General features: G+C 44.5%; 1 protein-coding gene across 7 annotated transcripts in view; it reads right to left on the reverse strand.

Moving 5' to 3' along the window:
- Positions 1-723: 723 nt before the first annotated feature.
- Positions 724-18,963, reverse strand: part of ARHGAP23 (Rho GTPase activating protein 23) — a 125,386-nt gene continuing 107,146 nt past the window's right edge. For all 7 annotated transcript variants that reach the window (XM_051994673.1, XM_051994672.1, XM_051994671.1 and 4 more), the window contains 4 exons: positions 17,662-17,703; positions 17,221-17,317; positions 15,306-15,337; positions 724-3,457 (listed from right to left, as the gene is read on the reverse strand). In XM_051994673.1, coding sequence (XP_051850633.1) covers positions 2,363-3,457; positions 15,306-15,337; positions 17,221-17,317; positions 17,662-17,703 — 1,266 coding nt within the window. In that variant the 3' untranslated portion in view covers positions 724-2,362. The remainder of the gene's footprint in view (positions 3,458-15,305; positions 15,338-17,220; positions 17,318-17,661; positions 17,704-18,963) is intronic.

Here is an 18,963-nt window from a genome sequence, read left to right on the forward strand (position 1 = left end):
CCAACATAACTCATAAGAAGTGTGTATTTAAAAAGTTTACATGTACAACTAGAAAAAAATTTAAAATTTAAAAAATTTATAAAAAGAGAGATGGGGTAAAAGATAAAGAGGGTAGAGATGGTGTTGGATTACATATTCTTCCAGATCTAAATCTCATTGGTCTTGTGGCCTTCCCCTCTCTCTGATATGTCATTATGATACAAGAGAAAATTATTGACTCTAGAGTTTCTGGGTTTAAATTCCAGAAATGCCTCTTGCTGTGTGACCTTAGGCAATTCATTTGACCTTTCAAGCACAATTCTTTTTGAATTTTGTTGAAGCAACTGGGGTTGCCCAAAGTCACACAGCTAGTATGTGTTAAGTGTCTGAAATCACATTTGAACTCAGGTCTTCCTGACTTCAGGGCTGGAGTTCTATCCACTGCCATCTGGCTGTTTCCTTTCCCCCCTCCCCCATTCTTTTTGTAAATGAGGAGAATGGACTAGTATCCAGGGGTTCTTAATCTAATGTCCCAAATCTTTAAAAAGAAGTTTTCTTAATTGTATTTTCTTTGTAACACTATAAATTTTATTTCTTGCACTTAAAAAAGTCATTCTAAGAAGGTGGTCTCACCACATTGCCAGAAGGGTTTATGTTACAGAAAAAGTTAAGAACCATTGGATAAAATGTTCTCTAAGGTCAAAGTTTTTTTAATCCCACCAAAACAAGGAAAGCAAGAGACTCTTTGAAGAAGGCCATTTATTTCCAATATATAGACTGCACTTTTAAGACAGGATTCTTCAGAAGCAGAAACTTTTAGTTGTTGCCTAAAGAAAGGTGTCCCAATGACACATGGAAAGAAGAGACATGCGGAGATGGGAGGGGAAGAGTTGGGGGAGAAAGTAGAATTTATCCAACACTGTTACAGCACTTTTTAAATGAGTGAAACATCTTTAAAAATCCTTATAAATTCTTTATAATATGTTACACATTTAAAGACACTATTTACAAAAAAAGGGATGGGGAGAGAAATCCACTTTACAGCAAATCTTTGCATAAAATAGGACTACCAGCCATTGAAAATGAAATCCCCGTTGAGGCTTCCCTGGAATGACTGGATTTTGGAGTGGGGTGGAGTCATCTGGTTATTTTCAGTCTATTTACAATGTGGGGAGAGAGGTGGCAGTCCTACCCACCCACCCACCCACCTTGAAGGGAACAACTTGATTTCTTAGCCCGTGGGTTGTGTATGTGTAGGTGATCGTGGGTGGCAGTGATCCTTGTCCCCCAAGGGAAATGGTGGCCCAGATACTCAAGTCCTGAAAACAAGAGCAGACTGGGTTGGAAGAATAAAAAGATAAGTAGAGGGAAGTAGAAGGAAGCACCTAAAGTCTCCCCCCCTCCAAAAAAAACTATGGGGATCTTGCTACTGCAGCTCCCCATGGTCAAAGCCCTTTCTGGGGTGCTGATCCGAGCTCTGAGACATTTGGCAAACGTTTAGAGTCAGGTGAAATCCCGATGTTTGTCTTTGTCTCAGGGAAGGGAGACCCAGTTTCTCCCTCAGATCTCACTCGGACAAGCAGCAAGGAACAAAGTGGGGGAGGGAGGAAGGATGGCCCAGTCAGCACGGTGGGAAGAAGCAAGTTTTGACTTTTAGCGGGGACGCTTATAGACAGCTGGGGACAGGTTGCAAACTGCTACAGAAATTTGTTGGCTGGGATTACAGTGCACACAAATACAGACATACACACACAGGGCATACATCCACATAATACCTAGCTCCCCCCAGCCCCTACACACAATAGCTCCGAGAGATACGGAATTGTTTACTCCCCTCCCTAACTCCGAGAATCAGGTAGCCATGACTAGTGCGGGGGTCAGGATAGGGAGAGAAATAAGCAACTGGCATCATTCATCTTTCCTTTAGAATAAAACCAGGGAGTGCCCTTCCCCTGCATAGGTAAAAGGGGATGTTTGGGCTCGGGGGTGTAGGGCTCCAAGAGGGAAATACAGAAGCAAACATCCAGGTGATCACAGAACGCCTGGACCTTGACCCCACTTAACCATCTTTCCTACATTCTCCTCCCTTCTCTCTCCAGGGCTTATCTGCTTCTCTTCTCTCCCTGACTTGCTCTCTTTTGCCATCCCTGTCCTCTTCACTCGCTCTCACTTTGTCCCCCCAACTTCCCATTTTCTTCTCTCTCACCAATTCCAGCACAAAAACGTAAACGCAAGAGACTTCACTTGTCTTTTCCATCTATCTGGCCAAGCAGAAAAATAAAGGTGACTCTGGAGGGACAGAAGCAGCCCCACCCGTATCCCCGAGATCTAAAGCTGGGGGGCACAAGAACAGAAAGGCGACTCCGTGGCGGTGAGCGCCGTGTCACAGACACTGGTGGAGCCGGGACGTAGCCGTCCGACGGGGCGCCTGGCTGCGCGAGCTGGCCAGCTCCCCGGCCTGAGGGGGCGGCGAAGTGGAGCTGGAGGAGGGCCGAGCTTTGGTTGACTCTAGGCTGCTGAGACCCGAGTCCTTATTGTCACTGTGAGGCCGGGGCCCTTCTCCGGCGGTCAGGCCGCCGCTGTCCCCCAGCTCCTTCCACTCGTTGAAGTTGAGGTCGGTGAGGGGACTCTGCACCACCACTGTGTGCCGCCTCCAGCTGCTGCGGCGGCGGCGGGTTTCGGGGGAGACGGGCCTCCGGAGCTTCACCCCGAACATGTCGTCAGCCGAGCCCCGGAGCCGCAGCCGTAGCTGCTCGGTCAGCGAGGGGCGGGCGGTAAGGGCCGCCTTCCCCCCCGCTGCGGGCGGCGGCCGCAGCGACTCCTGGCTGCTGGACGAGGCGGAACCGGCGAGGTCGGCGGGGGAATGGGGAGCCCGGCTCCCGACGCCCCCGTCGTCTCCGTCGGGCCGGCTACGGGAGAGGCGCCGGCGGGCCAGAGTATCGCAGTGCATCAGGTGGTGAGAACTGAAGGAGGGCCGTCGGGGCAGCCGGCCCTCCGGCCCCGGGCGCGGCCCGCCGCCGCCCTCCGTATCCGTCTCCACGTGGCTCAGCTCGCTGCGTTCGTCGTCCGCCTCGTCGCCGGCGCCCCCTCCGCCTCCGCCGCGGCCCTCAGCCCCCGAGCACACGCTGCGGTCCATGGTGGACAGGGTGGAGTAGCCGGAGACTATGGAGCGGGTATCGGCGGCGGGCCGTTCCCCAGCCTCCTCTTTGGGGACCCGCGGGGGGCTGGGGTGGCTCGGGGTCCCGGCGTCTTCGGCTTCCGGTGGCTGCCCTTCGGGGCCGTCCTGGGTCGCCGCCGAAGGCGCTGCCGATGGTGCTCCCATCCCGGGCTTGTGAGCCTCCTGCTCCGAGTCATCGTCAGTGCTGCTCCCCAGCCCCCGAGCTTCGCACCTCTTCTTGCGTTTGCGGTTGACCGCCGAGATGAAGGAGATCGCCAGCATCTCCCGGGTGTACGGCTCTTTCTTTGGGGCCCACGAGCCCTTGGGGACAGAAGAGAGAGAAATTAGGAGAGTACGGAAACCTCCAATTTGGGGCTTCGGGGGGAGGGGGGAGCAAGTGCCTCGTTGCTCTAGCTTGCCTTCCTAGCCCTCAACTGATCTCGAAATGCTTAATCAGTCCTCAGATCTTGGGGGAAGGGATTGGTCGGGTTTTCTATGGCCTGCGGAGCAGGAGTAAAAGTAATCTGCGGAAGCTAGAGATCTGGGCTTAATCTGAAGGAAAAAACAAAACAAACAAAAAAAAACAGGATCTTAACTCCTGGGAGGCTATAATTGATGGGGAGGGAGTCGTCAAACTTTCACACCTCGAGTTTCCTCACTGTTGAAATCATCAGTCAGGATGTCAATCTGTACCACCCCTACCATCCCTTAAAGGGGGCAAATATTATACACTTAGCCTGTCTACAAATGGAATAAACTGCCTCAGGAAGTAGTAAGGTCCCGGTCACTGGAAGCGCACACAGGCTGGATGACATATCTGAGGATGATGGGAGGCGGTATTATATGATCTCTAACCTTCCAACCCTGGGTGCTATCATAGTGGGGACTGGAGGCATCCTTCCTTTACTGGGAAAGTTTCTAGTGTTTCTTTTATGAATCAAACCAACACTCAGTCCTTGAAAGATGCTTTGATTATATTGGGTAAAGTCCATCATTCCCCTGCGGGAATTTTTCCCGTTGTTTTATTATTGTTTTGGTTTTTTGCACGCATGCATGCTATATCCAACATATATTTTGTTAAAAGTTTTTTTTTCTTCTGTGTCTGTTGATGACACATGAATTCAGTGCTAGCTGCAGAGGCAATTTTCAGCTTTATGGAAAAAAGTTTTTCCTAAAAGGGCTACAGTGAAATGAGTGATCTTAGGAGAGAGGAGGTCTTTGAGCAAAAGCTAACTGGCCAGTCCTTCCCCCTTCTCTGCATTACCCTCTTTTCTATGTTCTTTGTGAAAAGAGTGCTAAGCCTGGAGTCACTGAGACCTCAGTTCAAATGTACCCTCAGACACTCGCCCTGAGCGAGTCACAACTTCTGTTTACCTCAGTTTCCTCAATTGTAAAATGGAGGTGGGGAGATAATAGCACATTTCTCCTAGGGTTATTCTGAAGATTCAATGAAATAATACTTGTAAGTGCTTAGCTATATAAATGTTAACCATTATTATCTCTAATTAGTACTTCTGTTTCTAGGGGGAAAAGTGTGGATTTGCTTTTTTCTTTTGGTCAAGAATCACAACAGCAGAGATTTAGAGCTGAAAAGGATCTCTAAGGTTATTGAGTTACCATAGGACTACAAAAAAGTCACAGCATTCAGAATTTGAAGAGAGAGAATAAATCGTAGAGGTCAACTAATTCAGCCACCTATCATGTATGAATGTCTATTATGTTATCCTGTAGAATTAGTCATCAAGGCTTTTCTTGAACACTTCACAGTGACATGACACTCACTAAAAACAAACATCACTTTTAGTGAAAAGCTCTGTTAGAAATCTTCTTCATAATGAGCCTGTATCATCCACAACTTGGGATATCTTTTACACACGGAAGGCTTTCAAATTTTTAAGATACCCACCCACACCCACACTCATGCATGTCTTCTCTTTTATTGTTATTACTGTTAATATTTATCAGATTCTTTGGGAGTTTTCTTGGCAGAGATACTGGAATGGTTTGCCATTTCCTTCTCCAGCTCATTTTGCAGATGAGGAAACTGAGGCAATTGGGGCTAATGACTTGTCCAGGGTCACACACACAGAGTGAGGCCAGATTTGAACTCAGGAAGATTAATCTTGCTGACTCCTGACTCTGCATCTAACTGCTCTATGTCTTCTCTACTGAAATTCAAATTGCAGGACATGCTAAACGGGACTGGAATCCTAACCATCCTTCCACATTGCCTCTCATTCAGATTAATAAGAGAAGACAGTCTCAGATATTTTCTTCCTTTTCTCTTCTCCCCTTTGTAAAGAAATCATCTTTCATGTTTGTCTCATTATTTGGGGTCCACAAATCCTTGGGGAGAGAAGGGAGGATCAATGAGATTACTAACCCTCCAATTTGGGTCCAACTTGGGGCTTGAGGTCCAACTGTCTCATTTTAACTTTGGAGAGAATATGATACACAGGGGAAAGCACTACATTTGTAGTCTCAAGACAGACATTCACTAATAGTGTGATCCTGGTCAAATAATTTGATATCTTTCTGAGCCTTTTTCCCTCTTGTGAATAACTTATAATACTTGCACCATCTCTGCCTTTCCTTTTATAAATGGAAAGGAACACTCTTTGGAAGCCTTATTTGACTCTTCCCATCCCTATGGACCACTACACTGACTTTGGGTTTTCTTGGCTCTTGAAGCAGTTTGCCATTTCCTCTTTGTTAGATGAAGGCAAATAGGATTACATAACTAGTTAGTGTCTGAGGCTGGATTTGAATTCAGCTCTGCCTGACTCCAGGCCCAGAGCTCTATCCCCAAAGTCATCTAGCTGCCCCTAAATGAAAGCCTTCACAGCTTTGAAGCCACTAGAATTAAGAGAGCCTGGGCTAAAATCCCAGTCTTGCTGCTACTATTTGTCAAACCCAGCCAAGTCATCCCTCTGGGCCATTTCACTATCTTCTGTAAAACGAAGGGATTGAACATGAGCAGTGGTTCCCATTTAATAGTCTGTGAACCCCTTAGGAATGTGTGCTAAAAATCTTAATGGTGACTAAAGCAATAAATAATTGTAAAAGTATTCTGAATCATATATTAAATGACCCTGGGGGCTCACATTTTTGTTACTGTTGTTGAAAGGGATTTTTACAACAACCACCAAAAAAATATGTTGGGAACTACTTCACTGGAATGAGGCCCAGAAAAGCTGTGACTTGCTCGGGGTGACAGCTACAAAAGTCTAAGGCAGAGTTACTTACTGCTTACTGCTAACTTTACTTCCAGCTCTCAATTCTAGGAAACAATATGACTAAATGAGAGCAAAGGAAAGAGAGGTTGCAAAGAGATCAAAATGTGTATGTGAGGAGGTGGGGGGGAGAGGGCACGTTACTGACTTACTACTTACTTCCAGCTCTAAATTCTAGGAAACAATATGACAAGCTGAAAGCAAAGGAAAGTGAAGTTGCAAAGAGATCAAAGTGTTTATGGGAGCAGGGAGGGGATGGATGGGAGTGATAAGGAAAGGGATCTTAGGGATATGAAATCTTCCAAGTCAAATAAACAACTCAACTATAAGTGCTGCCTCAAGGCCAATGCTTTGGAATAACTCAGGACTTTTTACATTTTTTTCACTCGTCACAAGACATTTTCGCCCAAGAAATTTTTACATGAAGGTAAACAACTCAAATATTTACTGATAATAAATCATAATTTTGCAACCCTCACTTCACTGATGAGACCCCGTGTGGGATTGTGATCCATAGTTTAAGAAACTTTAGAATAATCTAGATGAGAGATATTTTCTTTATTTTTTAAAGAGATATCTTCTTTAAAACATTTGTCTGTAAAATGAAAATTATAAAAATCTATAGTTTCTACTTTACTAGAATGTTGTGAAGCTCCAATCAGATAATAGTAGAAATAACAAATAGGTGTTGGTTTTTTATTATCTTTTTCACTTTCCCCAGTTTGAATAGAGAGCAGAGAAAAGGAAGAAAACAGTTTTTATCTGAGACTGTCCTCTCTTATGAGGATGTTACTGTGTATGAGAGGCAGTGTGGTACAGTGGATAGGGATCCACTCCCAGAACTAGAAAGATATGGATACGGGTCCAATGTCTGGCTGTGTGACCTTGGACAAGTCATTTATGAAAGTGCCTCTAAGCAATTCTCTAAATTGTAGTGAAAGTGTTGATGAAATCCCTATGTCTAGTCCAAACTTGCTGGTCTGATCAGGGTGGCTATAGGCTCCCTTTACCTAGAAACTCTTTTCTGCCAACAACTATATCCTATTTCACCTCTTCTCTTCACCATCAGACTGTTGAATTTCTTTTATTTTTTTTTTTTTACAAATGCAACTCTGAAGAATGTCTTTCAAAAATTTTTTTTCAAAATGCCTCTAATAAATAAATTAAAATGAATAGTTATACTGGGATATAATAAATAGATATTCTGGGATAAGTAGAAAACCTTAAACATTTATATTTAAAATCAATTAATTGCAAGGAAAACACTGGATAGAGGAGACTGATTAGGAGAAGCTCATAGGAAAACAAAACAATACATAAGAAAAAAGGGGGCAATGAGGTAGTGAAGTGGATAGAGCATGGACTGGCCTGGAGTCAGGAGAATCTGAGTTCAAATCAAGCCTCAGATGTTTACTAGATGTATAATCCCAATTGCCTCCTCCCCAACAAAGGGAAAAACCCAAAACATCTAGAGGCAAGGAGGGAAGGGGTTCATTGAGTACAAGTTCAACTTGATTCAGAATATAACTTGGCTTTTCCTTGAGCTATTTTGACTTGAGGCTGGACCAACAGGTGCATAGCCCATGGGAGATGGCAATCCTTCTGTATTTTCAGAGCCTATCTGTAGCTCTGGGTTCAGTTCTCAGCACTACCATACTTTAGAAGGGCAGTTTGCAAACCGGGGGGGATACATGCTCAAAGGATAGTGAAGTCTAGAGACCATGAAGACATGTGAAGGAAGCAGGGATGTTTACCTTGGAGAAGAGAAAGCTAAAGGAAGATATATTTGTTCTCAAATATGTGAAAGACGGTCATGTAGAAGATTGAATACCTTGCTTAAGTAAACATGACACCACCAATTCAGGCATTTATCACCACTTAACTGGAAGATTGTAGAAGCTTCCTATTTGGTTCCCTTATCTCCAATCTCATCTCTTCTCCAAATGATCTTTTACAAACTGTTAAAATGATATTCCTAAAACAGGTGGTCTGATCATGTCATTCCTCTGCTCAAAAAGCCCCTAAAGCTCCCTATTGCCCAAGGATAAAATATAAACAATTTAGTTTGAAAGTTAAAGCCCTAAGTCATTTGGTTCTAGACTGCCTTTCTAGGCTTATTGCCCATTACTCTTAAATATGTTCTATACCTTCCTGCACTCTATATTCCAGCTAAATTGCTCTACCTCCTATTCCCTGTACTTTGGTCCAAGCTGTCCTCCATGCTTGGAAGGCACTGACTCTTCAACCTCTGCTTCTTACAATCCCCAACTTCCTTCAAGTCTCTCCTTCAGGTCTATTCAGATGCCCCTTTCACCTCAGCTCTATTGCTCTTTCCCTGAAATTTAATTGCATTTATGCAACTAAGAATAAAGTTGTTCCTCCCCAATGAAATGTAAATTTCTTGAAAGCAAGAACTCTCCTTTCCTTCCTTCCTTCCCTTTTTTCTTTCTTTTTTTCCTTCCTTCCTTCCCTCCCTCTTTTTTCCTTCCTTCCTTCCTTCCTTCTTTCCTTCTTTCTTTCTTTCTATACTCCCTTCTTCCTTCCTTCCATTCTTCCCTTTTTTCTCTCTTGTTTTTGGTCATGTATCCTCCAGCACATTGTCTAGAAGATAGAACACATTTAGTCAATGGCTGATAAATGAATGAATGAGTTTTGTGTAATTCAAGAGAGAAAAACAAGGATCAGTAGAGGGCATCCACATCTTTTGAAAAAAGGAATAGGAAGTGAACTCTCCATTACTAAATATATTCAAGCAGAGGCTGGATGACTCCTCAGGGTTATTACAGAAGAGATTTCTAGGAGATGGGAATGGATGAGTTCTGCAGTTCTATTCCACTCTATGGTCCTATGAATCAGAACTTGTTCAGTAATTTCATGACTTTTCATGGCCCCTTTTGAGGTTTTCTTGGCAAAAATACTGAAGTGGTTTGCCATTTCCTTTACCTCATTTTGCAGATGAGGAAACTGAGGCAGAGTTAAGTGATTTGCCCAGGGTCACACAGCTAATCAGTACCTGAGGCTGGATTTGAACTCAGTTCTTCCTGACTCCAGGCTTAGTCCTGGAGTGAGAGAGTAAAAATGGATGGACTTATCTCAGGGTACTTTCAGAAGGGAATGGTTTATTGCATTCCCTTTTTTAAAAAATGTGATAGAAATACTCTCCCTATCTGGATTTACCTGGATTATGAGAGTAGGAAGGTATAGAGTATATGTAAGAGTAATGGGTAATAAAGCCTAGAAAGGGTAGTCTGGAGCCAAATGATTTAGGGTTTTAACTTCCAAATTTAGAAATTTGTATTTTATCATTATGGCAATATGGGGCCACAGGAGCTTCTTGAGCAGGGGAATGACATGGTCAGACCATCCCTGTTTTAGGAATATCGTTTCGGCAGCTTTGTAAAAGATAGTTTGGAAAAGAGATTGGAGATAAGAAAGCCAAATAGGAGTAGAGTGAGGAATGAAATCTTTTGACATGAAATCTTCTTAGCTTCCCCCTCCATTTCTTCTTAACACTGCCATTTCATTATATCATTCATCACTTATCCCTCTTCCTCCCTCTCTCTGCTCAAAAAGGAAAGCCATCCCTCAAACTCACAGGACTCATCTCTTTACCTATGACAGGGGGCCTTCCTGTGCATCTGACCCTTTCCTTTCCTCCAGGATTTTGCTCCACTAAATATCTCCTTGCAGTTTTCATCTTCGATCCCTCCCTTGCTACTGCTCCTTACTGCCTCAAAACATTTTCAGTTCTCAATAATCCTTATAGAAAGATTTTCACTGATCCACTGGCACACTTTAAACTCAACATGCATAAATTGGAAATTATCTTTCTCCCTAGGCACCCCCTCCTTCCTAATTTCCCTATTACTGAAGAGACCAACACCAACTGAAGGGACCTCTAAGTCCCTCAGACTCAACTCCTCACCATACAGCCAATTAATTACCAAGGCCAATTGATTTTATTCTTTGCCATATCTCTTGAATATATTCCCTTCTTTCTTCTGGCACTGCTAACTTCTGATTTTGGCCTTCTAAAATCACCTTAGGCCTGGACTATTGCAATAGTGGGTTGTCGGATCTGCCTGTATAGCACAGGTCTGACCATGTCACTCCTCCTCCTAACTCAATGGCTCCCTATCACCTCCAGGATCAAAAATAAAAAAATAAAATAAAATTATCTTTTTGATGTTAAAAGCCCTCCTATTTTTGCAGCCTTCTCATACCTTACTTCTCACCAGGCACTCTTCAATGCAATGACACTGGCCTCCTTGCAGAAGACATGCATCAGACACTCCAATTCTCATCTCCAGGAATTTTCTCCCACTGTCCCTCATCCCCAGAATATGCTCTCCCTTCATCTCTGCCTATTGGCTTCTCTGGATTCTTTTAAGTTCCAATTTAAAAAAAAATCTCATCTTCTAAAAGAAACCTACCCCAGCCTTAATTCTAGTGCCCTTTAATTAGTTCCTTTTTATCCTGTATTTGGTTGTCATTTCTCTTGCTAGAAGGTGAACATCTTGAGGTCAGGGAGTTTTGCCTCTTTCTGCATCCACAGCTATAACTTAACACAATGTACACACAGTAGATGCTTAATGAATGTTTATGGACTGAATGACTGCCGAGCCCATCCAGATAATACAATCTCTCTCTACTTCATCATTTCCTACTCTCTCAAACCCTTTCCACTTGGATTTCCATCCTCATCATGTTCCTGAAATTGTTCTCTTAAAGGTTATCAGGGGCAGCTAATTGGTGTAGTGGATAGAGCACTAACCCTGAAGTCAAGAAGACTTCAGACACTTCCTAGCTGTGTGACCCTGGGCAAGTCACTTAACCCCAATTGCCTCAGCAAGAAAAAAAATAAAAGTTAAAAAAAGTTAAAAAAAAAAAAAAAAAAAAGCTTATCAGTGACCTCCTAAACATCAGATCCAGTGGTGTCATTCTCCTTGATTTTGAAGCAGCTTTTGAGACTGTTCACCTTCCTTTCCTCCCCCCTCATCTCCTCTCCAGGCTTGAGAATCGTCCCCAGTTCTACTTCAGCCTCTCTGGTCCTTTTTTGTCTCTTTATCATCTCTCTTTTTCTCCCAACAGTCAGTTCTTGGTGCTCTTCCCTTGTTATTCTGCATTTCTCTGCAATCTCTTTCAGGTCACTCCTTCAACTGCCCCTTTTTGACAGATGCCTCTCAAACCTTCCAGCCCAGCCCCGGTCTCTTTCTGAGCTCCCGCTTCTCTCTCTAGCTGCCTACATGTGGCCAACGCCACGACTGTCTCGCCGCGTTAAATTTAATATTTCTAAACTTCATGGTCACGCTTTTAGGCTTTTGTTGTTCTTCAGTTGTTTCAATTGTATCCAACTCTTGGCGACACCCTTTGGGGCGCTCTAGACAAAGACCCCGGAGCGATTTCCCGTTTCTTTCTGCAGTTCCTTTTACAGATGAGGCAACTCAGGTAAACAGGTGAAGTGACTTGCCCAGAGTCACTTCGTGCCTGAAGTTAGATTTGACCGACTCCACACCGGCCCTCTGCATTATGGTGCCACCTAGTGGTCGCTGTTAGTAGCTTCCAGTTCCCAGCCCATCATTTCTGCTTTTATCTGTTGAATTCCTATTTTGGGGTGTAGGTGTGGTCAGGGAAGAGCAGTACTTCGGGCGTGAAGCCGTCCGAGCCCATTACGGGGCTGCTTTCCACCTTTGGTGTCTCCCTGACCCCTTTGACTCTCACCTGGGGCTCCAAGAAGCTGCAGCGAGACCAGCGGCCACATCCAATAAACCACTTCGGCAGCGGGCTAACCCAGGTTAAGGGCACCCAGAGGGCCTGGAACCCTGCAGAGGGTGAGGGGGTGTCTGCCCCGGCTCGTAAAGACGTCCCCCGTGGGATGGGCGTATGAGAACAATTTGTTCCAACAGCCGTGAAGGAAGGTGAAGCTTGGGGAGCACTGCAGTGGTTCTCAAACTTTTGTTTTCAGTATCTTTATCCTATTAAAAAGTACTGAGGATCTCTCCAAAGCGTTTTTGTTTATCTGGGTTATATTTATAGAGATTTACCATATTGGAAAAAAACTATTTTAGAATTTGTAGACCCTCTAAAAGGGTTTCAGAGATCCCCAGGATTCTCTAGACCATACTTTGAGAACCATTGACTTAGAGCTTGGTCAGACCAAGGTCGTCCACTGCATCTCATTCTCTCAGGTGGCTAACAATTCTCTTCCTCTTGGTTCTATAAGTCTTTAATGCATTTGTAATGCAGCATTCTGCAATCAGCTACCTGGGTGTCCTATTATCCTATAAGATCCTACTCCTTTGGGGTAAGGACTGTCTTATCCAAGCCTTACAACTCCATCACTAGCTAGTCACAATGCTCTACACACAGTAGACATTAAGGAAATGTTGGCTTTATTGTGTTGTTGTGGTTTAGTCATTTCACTGGTATCTTACTCTTTGTGAGTATCTAGTCTCAGACGCTTGAGCCTGAGCAAGTCCCTTAACCACTGCCTCAGTTTCCTTATCTGTAAAATGAGCTGGAGAAGGCAATGGCAAACCACTAGCTGTGTGACCCTGGGGCAGGTCTTAATCCTGTTTGCCTCAGTTTCTTTATCTGTAAAATGAGCTGGACAAGGAAATGACAAAGTCACTCCATTATCTCCCCCAAGAAAACCCCAAATGAGTTGACAAAGAGTGAGACATGACTCAACAACAAAAAGACTTGGGCATCCAGGTATAGTGGCAGAGGCCTAAGAATGAGGGAAGGCAATAAGGCGAGTAATTGTAGTAAGACCTTTGCTCCCAGGGTCTCAAATTGATCCAAGAAAGATAATTGTAGATTCAGGGGTTGGAAAGGGAGCTCACTGATAAGTGATCAAAGAGTTTAGCTTCCCTCTCTTTTATTACAGAGTTGAAATTAACTGCTGTTATAGAACCTTGCATATACTGCCTGATTCCATGGAGAGGAAAGCTGTTTTGGTGAACTGTTTTGCTTCCTTTTTCTTCCTCTCTTTTCTTTGTAGGTGGCTAAATGGTATAGTGGTTACAGTCTGAGTTTGCAGACAGGAAATTCTGAGTTCAAATCTTGCCTCAGACACCTAGTGGTGTGACTGTGAGCAAGTCTTTTTAAATCTCTTTTAGCCTCAGTTTCTTCACCCAGAAAGTGAGGATAATCATAGCACCTGCTTTCCTGGGATATTATGAGAACCCAATGAGATAATATATGGAAATAATTCACAAGTACTAAGCACTTAATTGTTGACCAATAATTGACTGCTACAAGATATGGTTCACTGGGGAAAGAGAAGACATATATCTGAAAGTAGAAGATATTCAGAAGTTTTTAAGAGATACAAAATATAAATCCTGGAGACCAAATGCAAAGGTCTCCTTGATTGATTCCAATGAGGAAGCAGAACCTTTCAGAAGCTAATCAATATCAACAAAGCATGAGTTTTCTGGGACAGTAAGTATGGATCCTTCACACCTTACCAGAATCCAAAACTAAAAGCCCTACAATGGTGGGAGTCCTCAGAACCGTTATGCCTTAAGATCTCAGCTTCCAAAGAGACTAAAATGAATCAAAAAAATCTCCAAGCTGGAAAAATTTGAGATTTTAACTTGTGTCTAAAGCATGATCACACTCTAGAATGCCCTTCACATGTGGTCATCCAGCTTCTGTTCTGAAGACTGCAGTTGACAGGACCTTTAATTACCTCCTTGTAATAATCCAACTCATTTTCAACCATCCCTAACTGCTAATAATTTCCCCCATTTTGGGGCTCATTCTTGTTTTGAGTTATGATTTCATCAGTGTCGGGGGGAAAACCCCAGTATGGAAATTCCCCCCATCAAGGTAAATCAGGGTCTCATCTATAATTCTAAAGCCTCAGGAGAATCAGCTTGCTCTTTTCGTCTTATGTTAAAGCCCAAATCTACACCTTTGGACCTACTTTTGTTTCTTGGGTCATACAAAACAAGTCTAATTTTTCTTTTAAAAAACTAAACACTCGGGGTGGGGCAGCTAGTTGGTGTAGTGGATAGAGCACCAGTTCTGAAGTCAGAAGGACCTGAGTTCAAATCTGACCTTGGACATTTAATACTTCCTGGCTGGGAGTGACCCTGGGCAAGTCACTTAACCTCAATTGCCTCAGCAAAAACAAACAAACAAAAAAACGAAAACAAAACCAAAAAACAAACCAAACACTATCAGCCTAAACACTTCTAAAAAACTAAACGCTCTCAGATTTTCAAAGAAAAAAAAACAAAAAAAATTCTCAGGATACAGTCATTCATGTCAAATATCCAAATGAACTACTGTTAGGGGAGTATGATATCTATTATCTTGTTTTCAGCTGTTTAAATATAATATTTCCCTTTCCTTGTTGTATGTATTGTTTCAACTAGACTATAAACTCCTGTGGGGAGGGAATGGGCCATATTTATTTCTTCGGGGACTCTGCATATAGCAAGCACTTAGTTGAAATGATTCAATGTATTCACATCAAATATTTTAGTTGTCTGACAGCTTCTTCCTCACTCAAATTGTGAGATGCTTCTTTATGTCCACTAGGTGGCGGGTGTCTTCCGGGAATAAAAATTCATTTGCGCTACCAGGGACAATTTTGAAGGTTTTTTTGTTGTTTGTTTGTTTGTTTTTTAATTACTGAATATACCCCTGAGCCTAACAGGCATATTCTGGGATTACCTAACATGAGGGCTGTTCACCTGTATTCACATTGTTACCGGGAGCTAGCTAACTGTTCCCAAGAATGAGAGACTTCTCATTCCGGAGTTTCTCATCTCCCTCTCCCCTCCCAAAGTAAACTCTCCGGAGTGTAAGCTCCCTTCCCTCACACTGTTTGAGGCACTCAGGAAACTCCCTTCATCAAGAGAAAGCTTCATACGGCCCCAACTTCCCAGTATAAGCCCCACTCTGGCTCCCTACTTCCTTACCTTGGATTTGGTGGAACCACAGTTGATAGAATCTGTAGGCAAGAGACAAAGAAGAAAAATCAAACAAGGGCAGGGGACGGGCAAAAGGGGCGCGGGAGGGAAGAGAGCACACTTTGGGGACAGAATCGCTCTCTTCAGTGGCTTTGGAAACCAGGGCACTGCCTGTTTAAGGAAGAGATGGCAGACCCGGCTTCTTTTCAGCATAGGGACTGAATCAAGCTTCGGGTCCCGAGGCCTCAGTTATTTCATTTTCCCTTCGGTCAAAGGAGAGCATCAGTGGGGTCTCTTTTTTCCCGCCCCCCCCATGTGTTAATATGGAAGCACTGGAGCAGAAAGGCAAACAAGTCAGACCAAAACCACACAGACCACAATGGTGAACACAGCGGATCACAGATGTCCCAGATACGTGGAAACCAGAGTGGGAGGAGAGGAGCAGAGGAAGGGAAGGCGGGTGAGAGGAGGTTGGTTCTTCCCCTAACCTCATCCCCCCCAGTCCGAGAGAATGGGGCCACGCAGAGCTGTTTGGTTAAAGGGGTCGAGAAACAAACTGAGTGACGCCTGGGAGGGAGAGCCGAGGGACGCTCTCGGTGGAAGCCCTCGTGCTCAGCTTCTCTCCGACATCCACGGGGCGAAGGGGGTGTAAGGAAATCACAGCCGTAACTGGGAGGCCTCTGGGAGCCTCATTCTTTTGGTCTGTGAAATGGGGTTTGGGACTCCCGGGTGGGGGGTGCGGAAGGTGGCTGTCATGGCGTGAGACTCAAGGAGTCTGAGGCTGGGGGCCCTGGTTAATGCACACCATCTGGCAAGCAGGTTAGACCTCTTAGCCCGGGGTGCCGCCCTTCTCCCCCCACCTCCAGACAGTGAGAAGAGCAATGATGAGCTGACCACACAGTGACAAACACAGCCCGCGGAGGTAGAGTTAATAGTGGGTGATTAGAAGAAACGGGGATCTTCCCTTCATACCCCTCCTCAAATCTACTTTCCAAACCTTAAGCAAACCCTCCTTGCAGTTATTTCTTTATAACTTTACCCAAAGGTTACTGGAGGAAGGGGCTAGTGTCCAGTGAGTTCTGGGGGCTGGGGAAGCTGGTGCCCCAAATTAGAGAAACATCATCGTTGATGGGGCTTGTTTTTCATATTCTTTCGACTCAGAGTGGGGTAGGAGCGCCCTCAGAGGAGGTGTTGGGGGGGAGGGGGCTGCTGCTGGGCAAAAATTATGAAGGCCAGGGTGAGGAAATGCTCCTACCAGGAGGCTCCGACCGAGCCCCTTGTCTGTGTGTAGGTGACCCCTCTCCTCTCCCCCATCACTGCTCCCACGATGACCCCACACAGCTCTATCTTCTCTACTCGGCACCTCCCCCCCACTTTCTTATAATCACCCACTAGGATTAGTATCCAAGATAGCTGAGAAACCACACACTGTACCCTTTAAATCTCCAACAGGTCCGCTGGGGGGAAGAGGAAAAGGAGGAGCAAGAAAATAAAGCGGAAAGGCAGAAGGGAGAAGAGGAAAAAGGGGAGAGAACAGGTGAAGAATAAAGAGAAGAGGATAAAGGGCAGAAAGTCAGAGAAAGCAGAGGTGGGTATAAGGAGAGAACAGAAGAAATATTAAAAAAGAGAAACAGTGCCCAGGGATAAGGGAACACGCGCACAAGCCAGAATTAAAGGAAATTAAAGGCTTAGAAAAGAAACTAGGGAAAGAACCGAAGCCCCGGGGTTGGGGGAGGTGGGGAGCACTGGGATCCGCTAGTTCCTCCCGAGCTGAGAGGGGACGGTCTCTTCACCCAACTCCTCCCCCCATCTTATCTGTGGCATGCAAGGGTGGGAGCTGGGCTCTGCCGGGGGTGGGGGTGGGGACAAGAGGGGAAACAGGAAGCCCGGGAAATCCCCCAACCGTACCCAAAGGTTCACTCACCTGAACCTGCCTCTCCTGGGGGCACCGTCCTGCCAATGTTGGGCAGTAGGTACTCTATATTGGGCACTGACTGAGATTCCTTTTCATCAACTGGAGTCTGCAAACAGAGAGCCACTGGCTTGAGCCAAGATTGATTTTCCTCTCCCCAATCTGATGTTCCCTGATGGGGAGCGACTGGTTCCACTATAAAATGGAGGGCAAGGATACTTTTTCCCCTCAGGGCAAGATCTGGGTCTTCCCCAGAAGACAAGCCTTCTTTACAACTCCCATCATCCTTCATCCCTATCCATGAAGCTCCTGGCGCTGAACTTTGGGGACACTTAGGCTAATTCCTTGTACCCTCTCCACCTGCCACATGTTTTGGTGTCTTCTTGGACATTATCAATCTAATCCCACACAGGAAGATTCTCCCCACCCCGCAAAGCCCTCAGAATCACTCACTCTCTCTCCCTTTTCTTCATCATCACTGAAGAACCAGTCCGACTGCAGAGAAAACAAAGTGAGGATGGGAATTACTTTGGGATAGAAGAGATATTCTGAGAACAGATAAATTAATGTGCCCTAAGTTCCACTCTCCTTTTCATAAACTGGCTTGGCTCAAAGGGTAAAAAGATACAATAAGGAAAAGCCCAGTTTAAAAAAACAAAAAACAAAAATGGGAGATCTCAGAATCTCAGAGCTGGAGGATATCTTAAGAGGTCGTTAGGATCTAGTCCAGGCCCTGCCTGAAATACGATACAACTGATTGATTGTTTAGTTGTCCTTCATTCTCAAAGAGGACCCAAATGGTATTACTATGTTGGAATCAAGGTATAATGTGTCTAACTGTAGCTGACCAGACCAATGGGAGCTTGGAAACTCGACCCCAGTTAGGGCACGTAAACGCTTGGAGTAGAGATGTCTCTAAATTTGTACATCTCACATTTCTTTTGAGCTACTGCAATTCTGCTTCGTTCATCATTCACGTGTTGCCATAAAATGCTAAATGGCCATCTAACCTTTGTCTGAACAATTCCAATGACAAAGAACTCACCAATGACTAACCCAGCCCATTCCATTTTTGGACGGCTCTAGTTATTAAGAACTTCTTTACAAGGAGCTCCATCTCTCTGACCCTAGTTCTAGCTCTGTATCCTTGTCCTAGGCCAGAAATCTAACATCCCTTCTAAAGTTTTTATCTTTTAACTACTTGGATAGCTTTCATGTCCCTCTATGTTCTCCTTCAAGCCAGATGTCTGGCTCCTCCCAGACATCCTTTCCAGTGCTGACTGCATCATCTTTAACACCCTTTCCATTGTCCAGTTCCCCCACCCCTATTTTCCCTGGTTCTAGAAAAAGAGTCAGAAGACTCTCTATATCAATCGCTCAATTGAGACTAACACTATCCACATTTATCACCCAATTTAGGTCCTGGTGGTGTGTGCTAGCCCCAAAACATTTTCCCTTTTTTCTTAAGGAGTGTAGTGCCTTGCTCAGTCTTCTCTACCCCAACTCCTGTCCTTCTCCTGGGCTTCTTAAACCTTTATAGTATCGGTCACTCAAATACCCTAACTTCCTAATTCTTCAGCCTGCTCAACTCGTAAGTTATTCTTCCACTCCCACTTCATTTCAATAGATATGGTCATATCTTTGACCTTGCTGTAATCCAGAAATACAACAATTTTCTGGTCCAGAATTCCTGAAGTTTCCATCCTATCAGAATCTCCTGTCACCACATACATCTCAATTCCTGACAATTCCTAA

This window comes from Antechinus flavipes, chromosome 4 (genome assembly GCF_016432865.1).
Source record: "Antechinus flavipes isolate AdamAnt ecotype Samford, QLD, Australia chromosome 4, AdamAnt_v2, whole genome shotgun sequence".
NCBI lineage: Eukaryota > Metazoa > Chordata > Mammalia > Dasyuromorphia > Dasyuridae > Antechinus > Antechinus flavipes.